Source organism: Crinia signifera, chromosome 6, assembly GCF_055691185.1.
Source record: "Crinia signifera chromosome 6, ASM5569118v1, whole genome shotgun sequence".
Classification (NCBI taxonomy): domain Eukaryota; kingdom Metazoa; phylum Chordata; class Amphibia; order Anura; family Myobatrachidae; genus Crinia; species Crinia signifera.
Window position 1 is genome coordinate 258,054,755 of NC_139222.1, and position 18,930 is coordinate 258,073,684.

Below are 18,930 nucleotides of genomic sequence, written 5' to 3' on the forward strand. Positions count from 1 at the left end.
GGTCGGGGGCACACTGTTGACCTGTGCATTGGAACCCAACATTTTTGGAGAGATTTGGCAATTAGCACTATGCAATAATTAGTAACATGAACCATAAAATAAACTCATTGAGAAACGCGGCAGCATCTGTAGTGGAAATTATAAATGTTTTTCTGATCACAATCAACGATGAAAGCAGTTAGGAAACCTTTACGGCAAATATTGATGCCAAGCTATGTACGGGAATGTAGCAGGTGTTGGTTTCCTAACTATCCCTAAGCTTTTGCTCGTTGTGTGATAGACACTGAGAATTACCAGCTGGTATGATCACAGGTGTTCCAATGAAAACCCGTGAAGGACAGGGCTGGTCTTTACACCTGTATATATACAATGAATGATTTTCCCAGCGCACAATATACAAGTGAACTCTTTCACACTCATATTTTTAAGATGTCTCCGGCGGGTCTTCAGACGACCCTGCTCCTTCTTGTGACTTTTTCCTTTGCTCATGAGAAGGCTGTGCTGGTCAACGGTATGTACACCAATAATTCAGGCACCACAAAGGATTGCTTATAGTCTAGATACAGGCAGCACGCTTGGATGAATTGTGTATTGGTGTTTATAACAGAGGATAACATTATAGCAATTGTTTTTGTATTAATTGTTAATTCTGCTTTTGTTCTTTTTTTTGTTGGGAATTTGCTACACTTTTAGTAACAGTGCTTTATTGACTGCCTCACCCATAGGGACAATACTGTTCCTGGGACATCATTAACATAATTTTGCATAATTGCCATTTTACAACATTTGTGATGCTTTACAATGGATAAATAACCTGTCGCAGTAATAATTATGGAGGAGAGGTTCGATAGGGATACGGTCATGAGGTCGACAAGCATTGGGTCGACACCATTAGGTGGACATCCAGAAGGGTCGACATGTCATTAAGTCGACCCAAGTATTATGTTGACATGGGCAAGGTCGATAGTCAAAAGGTCGACATGGGGTTTTTCACTGTTTTTTGAGCCTACATGTGGAATTGTATGCCCTACCATCCATGGGGGAGAATAAAATAGTGTGTTGAGTGGAGCGAGGCACCGTGCCCAAAGCATGGCGAGCGCAGCTAGGGGACACTGTGCTGCGTTTTAGTGTCCATGTCAACTGTGTCAACATGCGGGTCAAAAAACTGTGAAAAACCCCATGTCAATCTTTTGACTGTCGACCTTGCCCATGTCAACTTAATGTTAGTGTTGACCTAGTCCCATGTCGACCTTTTTGCATGTCGACCTAATGGTGGTGACCAAATGCATGTCAACCTAACGGATTGAGACCATGGGGGGTTATTCTAGTTCATTCTTTCTGACAAAATCCTTCTTAGATGGACAAAACCATGTGCGCTGCAGGTGGGGCAGATGTAACTTGTGCAGAGAGAATTAGATTTGGGTGGGGTTTTTCTTCAAAGTGAGATCTATATTGTAGTGTAAAATCATGCAGTCAGTATTTTCCCTGCACAGAAACAAAAAAACTCACCCAAATCTAATTCTCTCTGCACATGTTACATCTGCCCCCCTGCAGTGCACATGGTTTTGTCCATCTAAGAAGGATTTTGTCAGAAAGAATGAACTAGAATAAACCCCCTAATGAGCCATACCCATTAGATATAGAGGTATAAGAGAACAAGGAACATAAGGGATACAATCACTAAGTCGACATACACTGGTAGACCACTGAAGGTAGACAGGGCTTAAGTCAACACCTGAATTAAGAAAGAAGGATAGTAACCCTAAGGTCACTCAGGAGCGCTGGTCCCAATAAGATGATTTTAAAGAAGAAATAGAGAAGAGAGAAAAACTGAGCATTATCAAGGTTGTGACCCCATACCTCCCAACTTTTGAAGTTGGGAGGTCGGGACGTTCGCGCGTGGCCTCGAGAAAAGGGGGCGTGGCCTCACGGGGGTGACGCGAACTCCGGCCACGCCACGTTTTCGCCGCTCGGCGGCGCTGAATAGACGCTGTGCGCATGCACACAGCGTCTATTCTCGGCAAGCTGGGGGGGCTCCCAACTGTCCCCCCCACCGCGGGACAATGGCGGCCCCGGGCGGGACGCGGGAACGTCCCCGAATATCGGGACGTTCCCGTGGTAAGCGTGACAGTTGGGAGGTATGTGACCCTCAATCTAGACGGTAATATGTATATGTTGCACCGGTGGCATTAGCCGCAGGTACTTTTAAGGGGCGCAGTTGTGTTCAGTCACAATTAAGTAAATACAATATTTAAACAAAAAAATTTATTTAAAAAGGATCATTTCATAGTAAAGATATTTGTTTGAAGTGCACTTCAGAGTTAGACAATATTAGACATTACAAGACGAACACCACATAACACATAAGATTGGTATATATGAACTAATATCAGGCTAGAAATGGCTCAATTTTGGTAGGGTAACAAATATCACAATTTAGCTTAGAGGCAATGATTCTTTGTAGTTACCAGTCCCGAAATCTCTCCAGTGGCTTATATACATATATATATATATATATATATATATATACAGTCCAAGGGAACTGGCACTCCCGGGCTTAGAAATAGCCTGATGTAGCTTGCCCCGGTGCCTGCAGTTAGGAACCTTGCAGTCCCAGTATACAACAGTAGAAAAGAGGGTACTCGGGGACTCCAATGCGGTGAAAACAGTGGACTGATTTATTAAACAGTCATAAGTGTCGTCAACGTTTCGGGGTCGCCCCCGTCGTCAGGACAATAATCAGCTCCAAACATGAGATTCTCATGTTTGGAGCTGAGCAGTGTACACCCATCTTTTGGATCACAAGATTTATGGTCGTTTGTATTAACATCACCTAAGAATCACCTTCGCTTTTTTACCGCCTGGGAGAATTTTGTCTCAGTTTACAATTGTGTGATCATCTTGTTCAACTATCGCATCGTGCCCCTGATGAAGTCATGCAAATGACGAAACGCGTTGGGCTTATGGGCGTATTGAAACACTTGTTGTGATTGTACATCATTTGTATAAAAAGATATCATTTTTATTGTGATTCACTGTAATTGTACCAAACCTTTATTGTACACTGCTATGCCCTTAGGGCAGTTTTATATTAAATTGTTTTACTTACCTGAAAGATTCTGTTCAATCAGGAAAGGTTAAGCGCACCCTGAAACCCCCCTTTCTTTCCCATTTCTGTACCGGGTCCCATCTAACAGGGGACCCTATCAGGGTAGCAGCTCCCTCAAGTATCATTGTGCGCATAGTGTGGTCCTTTTCGATATATATATATATATATATATATATATATATATATATATATACAGAGAGAGAGAGAGAATTGCAGGTATTCTGGGTCTTTTTACATTAAAAGACTTTGGCCCTTATTCTGGTTGGTGCGGCCAGAGCCGCACACGGTGCTCTGGCCGCACAAACCAATCCCCGCCCACGAGACGGATCGCCACGGCCGTCCGTACACGGACGGCTGGCGATCCGCATAAAAATGGTGGAGGCGTACGCCTCCACCATGGTGGGAGCTGCCCCCTGCATTCGATGGTCGTCGACCATCGAAGGCAGGTCCGCACGCCCCAGCAGCTCCCGCAAGCTGAGACCACACGGACAATCGTCCGTGTGCTAGCTTGTATGGGGGCTGAGAGCTGACATCCGGCGACGTCAGCTTTCCGCCCCCATGAGTTGCGTCATACCCTCATTACCATGCATACGCCCCGCGTTTGCATGGGAACGCCCATGAAACGCGGGGCGTACACATAGGGAAATGAGGGTCTGAAGCCCCTCACGCCCCTATACGCCCCCTTTGCGGCGGACGAAATACGTCTGCGGCGAAGGGGGCTGCACATGCGCAGATTGACCTCTGCGCATGTGCAGAATAAAAACATCGGCGGTACGGCCGCACGCGGGCCGTACCGTCCGAACCAGAATAAGGGCCATTATCCAGGTGAGAGTCCTCCCTCTTATTACCGGAGATGCGCTCTGGATGCTGGATCAGGGTTTTTTAATAGCCACAAAGAAGTAGATTCTGTGGTGATTTGCAGTAGATACAGCGCTGACCGGACTGCAGGTGCTCACAAAACGCGTTTCTCCGCCTCAATATACCATTCAGCGGCTTCCTCAGATATTGTCTAAACCTGAAGTGCACTTCAAACAAATATGTCTCCTATGAAATGATCCTTTTTAAATAAATGTTATTGTTTAAATATTGTATTTACTTAATTGTGACTGAACACAACTGCGCCCCTTAAAAGTACCTGCAGCTTACGCCACAGACACCTGAATTAGGTCGACATGGATAAGTTCGACAGGGTCGGAAGGTTGACACAAGCATTAGGTCCACAATGGGAAGGTCTACAGTCAAAAGTCGACACTGTGGTTTGTTTTTTTTGAGCCGACATGTGCCGACAGGCGGTATTTCATACCCTACCATCCACTACGGTGTGGCTGGAGAATATAATAGTGTGCCAAGGGCGAGCGCATCTATACACTTAGGTACTGCTGTACACTTAGATTGTGTCCACATTGACTATGTTGACTTTCGAGTAGAAAACCATGAAAAGCTCATGTCAACCTTTTGTCAACACTCATTGTCGTCCTAACGCTGGTGTCGACCTTCCAACCCTGTGGACCTTAGCCATGTCGACCTATTTCAGGTGTCGACTTAAGCCCTGTCACCCTTCATACCCATTGTATGTCAACCTTCATTGAGTCAATCCTATGACCCGTACCCGAACATAAATATGTCATTATTAAAGGAGAATTAGATAATCAACTACTGTATGCGTCTGCGATTGGAAATTAATAGAGCAGTGTATATATAGTACTGTATGATGAGGCATTTACTAAGCCGGGGAGAGATAAAGTAAAAACCAACCAACCAAGTCATAACTGTCATTTTTTAAAAAACATGCTGAAACATGGTGGTTAGCAGCTGATTGGCCGGTACTTAGGACCTTCTTCTAGTTCATTCGATCGGATGCAAATTCGCATCCTTGCGAGTGAACCAGATCCCGCCTTGCGAATGGTGGTACGCCGGCCCACCATTCGCAAGGCGCGTACGTTCGCACTGGTTGCAAATGGATGTTTTACATAAACATCCAATCGCAGCCTGCGGAGTAACAACCACATCATTCGATGGCTGTCGACCATCGAATGATGTGGAGCATGCACGCAGATCAGAGCAATGGTGCACATTCGGAGGGAAGTGGGTGGGCAGCTCTCTGGTGATGTCAGCTGGCCAACCCCCCCCCCCCCCCCCCCCACATCGTCGGCTCATTAGCATGAGAACGCCCATGAAACTCTGGGCTTTCCCATATGCTAATGGAGGTGCGAGATGCTGGCCGAAATATTTATTCTTAAAGGAGCAATCAATTAAAAAGATAAACCATGCCTTGTAGCATGCATCGCCACTTTAAAAAACCCTCCGACTTTGGTGGGCATCCCGAACCTTATTACATAGACTCCACTGTCATTTAATGAATTTGTCATTTGAAACTCTACACTCCAAGTTCTGTAAGGCAGTATCGCTGTATATTTTATTAGCAGGGTGAATTTATGACACGCCAGCAAGAGTTTATATTGTCACCAGTGGCGGATTACCTATGGGGTGACAGGGGCGGTCGCCCCGGGGCCTCCGCACATTCCGGGCCCCCACATTTGCCACCCCACTGCTGCTGCGGTGGTGGCGGGTGGGTGGCAGGCAGCAGGGAAGGGCAGTGGGTCCCTGCGGTGGATGTAAAGTCAGGGACCCGCCACTGATTTCCCATCTGCCGCAGACACCGTGCGTCGCACGGAAACCTGCCTCCATTCAGGGGTGGTGGGGATGGAACCTGCCTCTGTTCGGGGGGAATGGTGGAACCTGCCTCCATTCAGGAGGGGTCGGCGAAACCTGCCTCCATCCGGGGAGGGGGGTGGGGGTCTTATGGAACCTGCCTCCATTCAGGGGGGGCTGCTGGACCTTTTGTTGTCCAAGGCCCCACAAACCTTAATCCCGTCATGATTGTCACTATTTGAAACAATGTGTGTTTTTCTCTCTATGATACAGCACAATGTGAATTTAATTATGAGGAGGACTATAAACCAGTCCAGATCCTAGTTACTGAGGACGCAGACTGCTCCTGGAACATACTGAGGCCAACCAACGTGACCACCAGACTCATCTTCTCCCTTCTTGAGTGAGTACACAGACATTGTACTAGTGACAGGTCTAATTTACATAGAAAAAAAGTACAAGACAAATATAATTTTATATATATATATATATATATATATATATATATATATATATATATATATATATATATATATATATATATATTACAGTATGTCATTATTGCTGGCCACAGGCGGCAATAAAGGAAGTTTATTTTTGGGAACATTTTGTAATTTTTTATAAACATAACACTAACTGAGGGCAGATGTACGTTGGAGAGGGATAAAGTGAAGAGAGATAAACTAACTGCCAATCAGCTCCTGTCCTTTTTCGAACACATCATGTAAAATGACAGTTAGGAGCTGACAGGCGGGTACAACATCTCTCTCCACCTTATCTCTCTGCAAAGCCAAGTACATCTGCCCAAAGTGTTTTTGGAGTATGACTGTGTACATTAATATGTACTTTTTGAATATTGGGCATATTTACCAATATTCAACGTTGGGTGCCTATGAATAAAATGTAGCAACAATGAGAAATTTAATTTAGCTGGAAATTCTCAATAACTAACCCTGGACAGGGCCTCCAATAACAGACAGTCCCTGCATTGTTTCAGAAGTACAGTGATCATAAGAGTTATCACCCCAGCTACACTACTTTACTTGAGCGGTCACATGACATGTCCATGGGCCTATGGAGATTACCAGGAGAGAGTGATCCTTCTCCCAAATAACTCTACAGAATGTAGGCCATAAACTACAATGGATAGCGCATACAGTAGTTGGTGACTTACTGGCTGCCCCCTCTTGGCCCATAAGCCGTTACTGGAGAGTAGACAAGTACGGACTACTGTAACTCCATCCAAATGGAGTTAACAACTGGCGCAGGGTCAGACTGGCCCATGGAGGTACAAGAGAAACCTCGGGTAGGCCCCACTACCTGGGGGCCATCCCCTCTTGGAAATATGACATTTATTCTACAGTGCCTTGCCATTATTAATCTGCTACACTATCATCATACTGTCCCACTTTGAAGGCAGCCAGCACAGCGAAGCGGAGGAGCAGGGCCAATGGCAGGAGATAAAAGGATCAGGATGGGGTGGGTCTTAGGAGGGAAGGCCCCCTTGGGGCCATGGCCAGTGCAATCTTGCGGTTGTGGCCACTCCCCCCTCGCCGTGCAATGCACTTCCAGAATTTACTATATAGATTTATCATGGGACAAAGGGCATGCACTCCCTAATGATAAGCCCAAACTCTAATGCAGCTGGCCACAGCACCTGTGGGGATTAGCCACACCTGTAAACACAGGCCCATATCACACATTTCTCAGTGGACTCTTCATGTCCCAGTCTGACACTGAACTGGGGCCAAGTTCCTAAAAGCTATTCATATAATAAAATATCAAAGATATTTGTTATGGTCCCTTTGTAAAGCCTGAAGATACTAACACGGTGCAGACAGAGGTCTGGGAAGATGTAATTGATACACGATCCCTGTGTGTTTTAGTTTTTTGGAACGATATGTGTTTGGGTGAGCTGTGCTTTGTGATGTTTTGCATCTGCGGAGAGGTGTATGTGACAGTTCACTACATTAAAGGAAGCTTTAGATGTCTCCTACAGTACAGTATTTCCATCTCAGTATTGCAGTGTTGGTCTTTATTTTGGTGCTAACAGTAATATATTCCCCTTTCCCAGCTTAAACCCAGCGGCAGACTGTTCCCAGGAAAACATTACTGTGCTGGATGAGAATCTGAACGTGCTGGGCGTGCTGTGCCCGGGATCTCCTAAGATTTCTGTGTTTGAATCTCCTGGCGCGGTGTATATCAGGACTTATACTGACTCTACTGCATATCAGAGGCGTGCATTTTTCTTGTTTTACACTCCAAATGGTAAATCAACAATACGCATATCTCCTGTATGAAAGCTCAAAACACATCTAGAATTTGATATATTAGATGCATGAAAATCAGCATAAAGATCCAGTTGAGCTAAAGGCCCCCATACATTATGGACAAGTCAGCCCAGACTTCCCCTGAGCTCCCCCGGCAGCTCCCCGGGAGAACTTGATAAAAAATAGCACATCAAGTGCCAAATCTTACATGTGATAAATCGGATGCAATTTATCACATGTAACCCAGGGGAGCTGCGGGGTAGCGACAGGAGAGCAGGATCCATGGTAGCTGCAGGTGAGGAACTGGGACCAGAGATCAGGGTCCGGGGTAGTGGCGGGAGGATAGAAAAAAAATCACGGCTGCCCAGTCTTTTGAATAGGATTTTTTCTATTTTCCGGGCCGCCGCTACCCTGGACCCTGCTCTCCGTTCCCTGCTCCCCACCCGCCGCTACCCCAGACCCTGCTCAGCTGCTACCCAGCCTGCCGCTACCCCAGACCCTGCTCTTCTGCTGCTACCCCACCTGCAGCTCCCCCGGACCCAGCCACACCAAGGCCCGCTCCCCCAGACCTCGCTCCCTGCCGCACTGATGGCTGCACATAAGATTTACTTTACGTGCAGACCGTACGACCTCCGGATCTGGTCCAATGCGCACGGGACCGTGCATCGGATCAGATCGGATGTCATACACTACGCAATTTGGGCTATTTCACCGGATTTCTCAGCCCGGTCCACCACAATCGGGTGAAATCAGGCCCACCCTTGCGTAGTGTAGCATGCAGTGGGTGCATAGACAAGCACCTTGTAATATCCCAATACTGTGTCCATACAATAGTTTCACAGGGTTCTAAACTCCGGATCTTCAGATTCTAGTTTCAAAAAGTGACCCCTATATTATTATAGAAATGGCTCAGTTTTGATGTCTTCAGTACTAGTCGTTGTTAACAATTTTTTTTATATATAAAATTAATAAAAAAACGTCTCTAAAATATCTTCTGTATTAACAAAATTGTTCCTTAATTCTGTTCATTCTTCTCTTAAGTTATTCAGTGTGGTGGAGAAATCCGCGGTTATGCCGGAACAATCACTTCTCCAAATTATCCTGGCAGGCACGAACCCTTTACATTATGTGTCTGGAACCTGGAAGTACCAAAGAACACCAGAGCGAAACTGACGTTCACTGACGTCTTGTAAGTTTTTGCTATTTAGTACACATAGGACTTGTACATATGGGAGCTGGAAAACGATCAATCCTATGCAGCTGCTGTTTAATTAAGGGAGTCAGTCCCACAAAGTCATAGATGCAGACAGTCAATAAGCAGCGCTTCTATTCATTGGGATTTAGCATACAATATATTAATAATCTTTCACAGATGAACGAATAAAAGGTATTTAAAAATCACTGAACATAAGATTTTAGGCACACATACCTGTCTTTCCCCTAGTTTATATAACCATAATCAACAAAGACTTTATCATAAATAAAATATTTATTTAAAAAATTATATTAAAACAAGTTTATTCTCTATTCTTAGTTTTATATCGGTTTAAAAGCCATAAGGTAGTTGGCAGGTGAGCTCTAAACCAAGAAAAAAAAACACATGTTCATTTTAGATATGATGTGTTCAGTAGTTGCCAGGTTCCTGATCAATTCATGAACTAAAACCGCATTATTTATTTGATTATTTTTATGTTAAGGTGAGTTAGTTTATGCCCCTTTCAGACCGCACTTTTTAACCGGTATTTTGCCATTTTTTAACCGTTTCAAAACGGTTATATGTGCGGTTTGAAAGGTGCAGAACCGATATACCGTTTTAAAAAAGCCGTTTTTGGTAAACGGTTAAAATGGAGGGTCCTACCCGTTTCAGACCCGGTATTTTGGTACCAAAATCGGGTCTGAAACGGTATTTAGGACCCAGCCAATAGGGCGTCCGCTCTGTGCATATCTAATGAGTGGACCAGTGTGTCATTAGATATGCACGATCAAACCCAGACAGCTCGCCCCTCCTGCACCTCGCACTTCATTGCCCCCAGTCATACTCACGTTTGTCCACAGCTTGGTACCTCCAGGCAGATGGGGCAGCAGGCAGTCGGCGGAGGACAGGGCAGGAGAGTTCTAGTGGGAATGGTGCTGCCGGTGCTGGGACGAGGACACCAGACTCCGGAACATGGTGGCGGCGGCACCGTCACCTCAGCGGCTGCAGCGGGACTCCTGCTGACGTCACCTGCGTGACACGCGTCACCATGGAGACCTTCCAGTACACGAATGGCCGAAATCTCCATCCAGGACCCGCCACTGATGAGGTTTTGTATCCCATCCCCCCCCCCCCTCCCTAGGCATTTCAAACCCCCCACCCCACCCCCTGGAGGCACCCCCCCACCCCCTGGAGACACCCACCCCCCTAGAGGCACCTCGAGTTCTCACCCTTCCGGATAAACGGTTTGCAGACTTTCACACCGCAAACCTGCTTTGGACCAGGTATTTTCATGCGATGTGAAAGGGCTCTGACCCGTTTTTAAAAACGTTTTAAATACCTGGTCTAAGCAGGTTTTGCGGTGTGAAAGCAGCATTATTGTGCTGAGTGCTGGGCTCCCTCTATTTGTATAGTGTATGTACAGTAATATATATATACACTCCAAACTCCTTTGGGTGCAATATCAGTTTAGTATATTGTGGTAATTTCACTAGTGGGAGCATAGTCCTTTAATAAGTCCCACCCATAGTCACCACTGTTTGTCACATATGGGGAATGGAACTTGCAGGTAAAGATTAGTCCAGCAATGGGTAAGGAATTACCAAATCCATGTGTAGTTGGGTTCCGGACGTGGTCCCGACAGTAAGGATCCCGACAGTCATTTACCCGACGTCGGAATCCCGACTGTCAAAACGCCGACAGCCGGGTGTCCACGACCCCCATAGAGGGAGAATAGAATAGGCGAACGCAGCGAGCCCGCAAGGGGCTTTGTTGTGCTCGCCATGCTGTCTGAGTCCGGGCAGTCGGGATCCCGACAACAGGCTAATGACTGTCGGGATCCCGACTGTCGGAACCCTATACCACACCCGTGTAGTTAAGGGTCCTACACACATATCGATTTAGGGTTATTTTCTAAACGATGTCATAGCGATAGCAATGCACGGCCCCACGAGTTACTATCTCTCTGGTGATAAATATACAGCATGCTGGATAACTCTAGTTAATCGCCGGGGTCAGGGCCAGTGCTCTCAGCGAAGAACACTGACCCTGACAGATTGCTCAGCACAGAGCACTGACACATTACTGTGTGCTGAATGATCTTGCTGAGCGATCTAGCATAACTCAGAATGCTCAGCACTGTCGCTCTGTGTGTGTAGGCCCCATAAACTTGCTCCTCTTTCGTGGTAATGAATGAGGACACCAGACATTTATCTACAAGAAGTGCACAAGAGTGAGCTGAAGATTCCAGATGGTGATTGAATAACACCGCCGCTAAAAAAACGGGTCAGCGGCGGGTCAGACCTGGGTCAGCGGCGGTGTAAATGGGTCACCCTGTGTCCCTTTACATGGGACTTTTACCCATCCTGACCTGGGCTGAACACAGCTAGGACCTGGGTAGAGGGCAGTGTAAATGGGTACGCTGGGTCATCCGACCTGGCTCCCATTTAAATCAGTGGGGACGTCCAACCTGTGGACACTGCACACACAGCCTCTGCTGCTGTCTGCTGTACTTTGCAGACAGCGGCGGCGGCAGAAGAGGAGGTGAACGGATGCCTGTGTGCAGCATCCATTCACCTCACAGACAAGGGCTGAGGGGGTGAACGGGGGCTTGGGGCAGCCCAGCAGCTTACCTTGGTGCTGGGCTGCCCCCAGCATGGCGATCGGCGCTGCCGGCTGGGATGATCGCGATCCCGGGTAGGCATCGCAGTGTAAACGGGGTAAATCCCGCATCCAACCTGGCTTGGATCCTTGTTCCAAATGCAGGTTCGGATCCAGGATTTTTGATGTAAAAGGGTAACACTGCTGGACACTGCACAGAAATGACAGCTTTTTCAAAGGTGGTCTCCCATAGCTCTGTTAGGGGTTTATATCGATCTATTAATATTGCTGCTGATTAGCAACTGGGAATAATTTCTCATTCCATCCATTGAAAAAATCTACAAAACAGTGTCAGTATATAGCAGGAGGCAAACTACATGACAGATCGGCAGAGTCTCAAGCCAGAAATATGTGTATAGATACAGTATAGATACAGTGCTCTAAAGCTGGCTACTTATTAGACAATAATGTGTACCCAGTGACCTAGTTGGTGATGGGTCCCCTGTGGCATTTTGGCATCCGCAAGTACAAACACTCTGCCAATGCCGACCGTGACGGCTCTCACTAGCGATATCCTGTATGGTTTCAAGTAAGGTGCAATTTCTAGCATTCATAGTGAACAAGGAAATCACCAAACCTGCCACCCTACACATACTGCTCCTCAACTTCTCCTTTATATACAGTATAAGTTGGCATGTCTTGGTGCAAACCTGGTCCCCATGGTGGTACCCATCACTTACAGTCAATAGAAAGTGTCAGATCAGAAATAGTTGTGTTTAAAGATAAAGAAAATAGACTCCAGAAGAAGGGACCTGTGGTCCCCATGAGGTCACTATCCATATGTAAACATTTTTAAATAGCTTTTATCCCTACAGAGTGTGGTATATTGGTATATATACTTTATCAAACCCGGACTATTACATCCTGCCACTAAAGTTAGAAAAGTATATATGTGTCCACTTGATGTCTCTTATTAGTGTCAAGAAATGGGTGGTATCTCTGATATGTAATGGCATAATTTAGAAGAATTTGAAGGTTAAAAAGAAAGTGGATCAGTTGGTAATTTAATATAAAGCTGCTGGGTGTTTATATAATCAGATTTATTCTGCATTGACAATTCCCCTCCCTTATCTACCTGTTTAATTATAATTGAAATGACGTAAGGTCATTTTCTTCCGCTTGTTCAAATTAGATCTCTTCAAGTGTTTTAGATAATTTGGTTTACACATTTTCTTAATCATTTACTGTAGTTTTATATTGAAAAAAAACCTTGCTATGTTTACACTTTTGGACATGATGGGAACAAAAATCTGATTTTAATTTCTATTTCTTAAACCTCTAAAAACGTAATTGTTTGGGGCTATAATGAGCCCAAATGTAACTTTAATGAACTTGAACATCTATGGATGGTGATGCATATAGAATCCTTTACACAATGGGTCCCCAGAGAGGGATCCTAAGGATCCTTCTCTTTCCCCCTGTGACTTGAGCATGTGCTGGGTAAAGACTGTGCGTGCTCAATAGGACTCCAGAGTCATAACTCCAGAAGTCAGTACTTCACTGGGACAGCTCTACAGTACATCCGAAGAGAGCAATGGTCTGCACGTTTTATGTATACATTGATGGCATTGAATCCATCATCTGTTTTGCATTGAGCTTTTAATAGACCTAAAAATCAATGTAAACAATGTATTGACTTGCTAGGACCTGCACCATGAAGGACTTTCTCAAAGAGGTTCCAGGCCCCTCTTCTCTCTCTAGGCAGCAAAGATGATCATTTGTCTTTACAGTCTACTCAGTGAAAAGTGCCTATCATTCAATTTGCTATCGGCCCTGCTGAACAACCCGGTCATCACACAGTGTGGCAGGTGTTCGATTTCACTGTTCATATAAATACAAGGTACATCATACATATTATACTTTTGAAATCATTATGTGTTCGTGTACAGCTCTGATCCACTAGGCCACACCCTAAAACAGACACATACCCTTTCTGTGAGGAGGTTGGGAAATCGGGAGGTTGGGTATATTTTAGACAGAGTTTTTAATCTTGTAACATCCTGTTTATACTGCAGCTCCAGCTATTACACAAGTACTTTACATGTTATGTGCTGATTAAAGCCATGTCTTTTTCTCACTTATATTCTGTTTCACTGTAGCATTGAAACTGACCCTGACTGCCGATTTGATTTTATTGGTGTGTATGATGGCCCTGACACAGACTCACCACTCCTGGATGTCCTATGTGGTCAAAACAAAGGCGAATTTCAAAGCACCTCCAATTACATAACAGTGTTGTTCAACGCCGATTATGCCAACCAATATTTTGGTTTCTCTGCTACCTATAAAGCATTGCCACAGAACGACAGCAGTAAGTACAGAAAAGAACAGCTGCAGTTCTACAATGTAACTGCTGGGAATCTTGTCACATCAGTTTCTCCTACAGTGTCAGTCTAGCACAGGCTCAATAGAAAGCTGTGGGGAGGCCCACACAGCTCTCACTGGCTGCCTGACTCCCACACAGCTCTCACTGGCTGCCTGACTCCCACACAGCTCTCACTGGCTGCCTGACTCCCACACAGCTCTCACTGGCTGCCAGACTCCCACACAGCTCTCACTGGCTGCCTGACTCCCACACAGCTCTCACTGGCTGCCTGACTCCCACACAGCTCTCACTGGCTGCCTGACTCCCACACAGCTGTCACTGGCTGCCTGACTCCCACACAGCTCTCACTGGCTGCCTGACTCCCACACAGCTCTCACTGGCTGCCTGACTCCCACACAGCTCTCACTGGCTGCCTGACTCCCACACAGCTCTCACTGGCTGCCTGACTCCCACACAGCTCTCACTGGCTGCCATGATTCCCACACATCTCTCACTGGCTGCCTGACTCCCACAGAGCTCCTCTTCAAAGCTGTTCCCTGGGAAGAGCTTCAACTCTCATACACCAGAAAAGGGGATGCAGTCTAGGTCAAGAGTCAAAAGGTCAACTCCTATTGGTTGACAGTCAAAAGGTTGACAAATGAAAAATGTCGATATACATTAGGTCAACATGGTCAAAATGTCTACATGGGCAAAAGGTTGACATGCGTTTTTTATGTTTTGTTTTTTAAACCGAATTGTTCATAGTTTACCATCCAAGTGGGCATAGAGGGAGAATAAAATAGTGCCAGAAGCATGACAAGCAGACCGAGCCATGCAAGGGGACGCGGTACAATTATACAGTGTCCATGACGACCTTTGTCGACATAGACACCAAAAAAAGTGAACAACTCATGTCAACCTTTTCCCATGTTGACCTTTTTGATGTGCTGACATTTTCACTGGTGACCTAAAAACCCATACCCCCAGAAAAGATCTATAAATTAAGACTTTCTGCTCTTGTAAAGCTAGTCAGGTCCCTGGCTTTCAGTATCCCACCTCCAGTCTCATGTTCTCCTAGCGGGGTTGAAGGGAGGCAGTGGCAAACGCAGGATTTTTAGAGGGGGGGTTTCAAGTAGCGCACGCAGGGTGGGTTTCTGAGTACCCAGAAACTCCCCCAGGAGTCTTAGGACCAAAGGGTGAAAGCTGAGGGTCCCCTCTTTCCAGGGGTATAAGAATTTTAAAAATTGGCCCATGGGAGCCGGAGATATCTGACTTCAAAGCAGTGGTCCCCATCCAAGCCTGTTAATTGCTCTTCCCAGTCAGGTATTTCAGGTTCTGTCTGACTTTTTTTGAGGGTATATTACAAAAGCTGGGACTCTCCCCCATTGATGAACACTAGAAGCTTGTCTCTACTCTGCCCAGAAGAACCAGAGATATCAGCCTTCCAGCAGCTGCTCCAGCTCCACACACCTGGTATGTAGTTTTATATTCTCATTGGCAGATTTCTCTGCCTCCTGAAATCTGATCCCCTAGTCCCCAATACCATTTGGTAGGTGGGATTCTCTAGTTTTTAATTCCATTAAATTCTAAGAAATCTATTTCCGGGAACTGGAGATATCTGCAGTCAAGCAAGCTGTCCTCCCACCAGAAAATTATGAATAATAAGCCCACTCCACTATACACCCCACCTCTGCATATTAAACATCCCCTACCACCCTGGAAGTTATGTATCAGGGCCCCTTCATTCAGCCCAATGTCCTCTTCTCCCACTCTATCTCCCACCATCTGTGCAGTAAAGTGGTAATTAGTGGAATGTATACACACACATATATATATATATATATATATATATATATATATATATATATATATATATATATATATATTTTATTATTATTATTATTTATATACATTTGGTCTATCTATAATACTTTAACTGACCCAGCATATACTGGGTCACCTAAGTGTCCATAGAGAGGGGTGTGCCGGCGCTTGCTGCTTCAATAAGGTGTCTAAGTGTCCATCTCCGTTGCTTTGCTCTGCCCCTCTGGAAAACCCCTTCTGAAAATCCTGCGTTTGCCCCGGTTTCCAAATGTAATCCAAAGTCTCCCACTCTGCAGCACATTGGAGTAAGTACGGGAATCTGGGGGAGTGGTAACAGCCCTGAAAATTAGACATTTTATACACTGGATATTGTATGGAATACAGTATTAATATTTAACAGTACAGATTGTCTATAGCTGAGGTAGCCAACTCGAGTCCTCAAGAGCTACTGTACCAACAGTGCATGTTTTGCAGGTGTCCTCATAGAGGGCCTTATTCTGGTTGGTGCGGCTGGATCCGAATATGCGGCCAGGACCGAGCGTCCTAAACCCCGCCTTTCGTACAGATCGCTCACCCGTCCGAATGCGGTAAGCCGCTGACCGCACGGAGCACGAGTGGATTTCTCAGGTATACACCTCTTCAATCTCTGGGAACCTCCCCCATCATTCGATGGTCGCAGACCATCGAATGCAGGCCCGAGTGGTCAGGCAGCACCCGCGTGCTCAGACCACTCGGGTATTTCTCCGTGCAAAAGCATGGATCTGGGCGGGCAGCTGACATCCGGCAATGTCATATGTCCGCCCCCTACACGTGCGTCACGGCCGCATTACCATACGTACGCCCAGCGTTTTCATGGGAACGCCCATGAAACACGGGGTGTACACATATGGTAATGAGTCCAAACAGCTCTTCACGCCCCTCTCCACCCCCTGTTCGGAGTGTAAACAATTCATGCGGAATTTGGACGTATGTCCCTTTCGCACATGCGCAGATATGCCTCTGCACATGCGCAAACACAAAACATCGGCGGAACGAACGCACGCGGACATTTCCGCACCCACCAGAATAACCTCCAGAATCACAAGTGAAGTAATTAGCTCCACCTGTGGATCTTTTAAAATGTGTCAGTCAGTAATGAGTGCACCTTTGCAGCAGCTAAGTTGTCTAGAAAATGTGAACTGTTGGTAGCTCTCAAGGACTGGAGTTGGCTACCACTGGTCTATAGTATAGGCCAGTGATGGCTAACCTTGACACTTCAGCTGTTGTTGAACTACACATCCCAGCATGCCCTGCATCAGTTTTACTATTTGGCCATGCTAACACTGATGCAGGGCATGCTGGGATGTGTAGTTCAACAACACCTGGAGTGTCAAGGTTAGCCATCACTGGTATAGGCTGTTTCAAATTTTAAATAATATAAGTGTCAGGAAAAGGTTAAACATGTCATAATAAATACATACACAAACATAATAAAACCAGTACTGCACTTTGTAAGCTCACAATCCCACTTCATGGTAAGGCTCCTGTCTCTTCCTCCTGGCAGCTACTCTCTGGTCTATTGCGATGCTTGAGGACTTAGATCCACACACAGGCCCTTATTCTGATCGGTGCGGTTATATCCGCGTGCGTTCGGGCCGCCGATGTTTTGGGTCTGCGCATGTGCAGAGGCGTCTCTGCGCATGTGCGAGCGGGGCGTACGGCCAAATCCCGCATGATATGTGAACACTCCGAACAGGGGGTGGAGAGGGGCGTGAAGGGCTATTTGGGCTCATTACCATATGCATACGCCCCGCATTTCATGGGCGTTCCCATGCAAACGCTGGGCGTACGTATGGTAATGCAGTCGTGACGCACGTGTAGGGGGCGGACATATGACATCGCCGGATGTCAGCTGCCCGTCCAGATCCCTGCTTTTGCACGGAAAAATGTCCGTGTGGTCTGAGGTTGCGGGAGCTGGTGGAGCACTCGGTCCTGCATTCGATGGTCTGCGACCATCGAATGATGGGGGAGGTTCCCTTAGATGGAGGAGGCGTATTCCATGAAAAATACACGTGCGGTCCGTTCGGCCAGCTTCTTACCGCATACGAACGGAGTTGGCGATCCGTATGGAAGGCGGGGTTTCGCACGCACGGTCCTGGCCGCATATTCGGCTCCGGCCGCACCGATCAGAATAAGGGCCACACACAGCAAACTTGGTAGAATAAGCTGTTCCTACAGGGCATTTTCAGCAACTCTGCTCTGTCCCTTACACTGATGTGGTGGCAGCTCTGTGCAACCAGAAACCCACCCTGCGTCTGCCTATGATTTCCATGGTGGACAGGGGGCAGCAGGCGCCAGCATTAACCTTTCAACCAGCAAAGCTGAAGTTGAATAAAATAAAATAATTGAAAATATTATGGAAATTACTTGGGATAATGTCCATGTACTGGACCATTATCCCATTGCTTCTAGCCACTATAATGGCATGCATACTCCTATTCCACCTGGGAAGATGGTACAGGCAGTCAGGAGATCCCAATGTATTCAGTGTCATGCAATATTATCCATAGACATGTGTAGTGAAAAGGTAGAAGCTGTATTATTATTATTATTATTATTATTATTATTATTATTATTATTATAATATTTACTGAGTTCAAAGTTTTTTTTACATATTTTAATATTTATGTTATAAAGTAATTTGGGGAGATAATGCTCCGCTTCTATCCCTCCTATTATTAGTATTGAGTTTGTAACTCTTACAATATGGAACTGTTGCAATATTAAGAGATTCTGCAACTGTGCTCTATCACCTGTTGGTGGAGTCGTGGGTGTGATAATAGGCAAATGCTACTGGTTTGCTGATTCCAACCAAAAAATTACTGGGGATTTTTGACAGCTGAATGTCCCTGATTCCGCAGAAGTTCTCTGCCTGTCC

The 18,930-nt window shown here is 45.9% G+C and overlaps 1 protein-coding gene across 3 annotated transcripts in view; it reads left to right on the top strand.

The window, feature by feature from the left end:
- The first annotated feature begins 333 nt into the window (after positions 1-333).
- Positions 334-18,930, top strand: part of CUZD1 (CUB and zona pellucida like domains 1) — a 29,475-nt gene continuing 10,878 nt past the window's right edge. Inside the window, exons 1-5 of one of the 3 annotated variants that reach the window (XM_083145619.1) lie at positions 334-511; positions 6,035-6,164; positions 7,836-8,029; positions 9,073-9,220; positions 13,984-14,195. In XM_083145619.1, coding sequence (XP_083001745.1) covers positions 370-511; positions 6,035-6,164; positions 7,836-8,029; positions 9,073-9,220; positions 13,984-14,195 — 826 coding nt within the window. In that variant the 5' untranslated portion in view covers positions 334-369. The other 2 variants (XM_083145620.1, XM_083145621.1) reach the window with 2 other exon arrangements.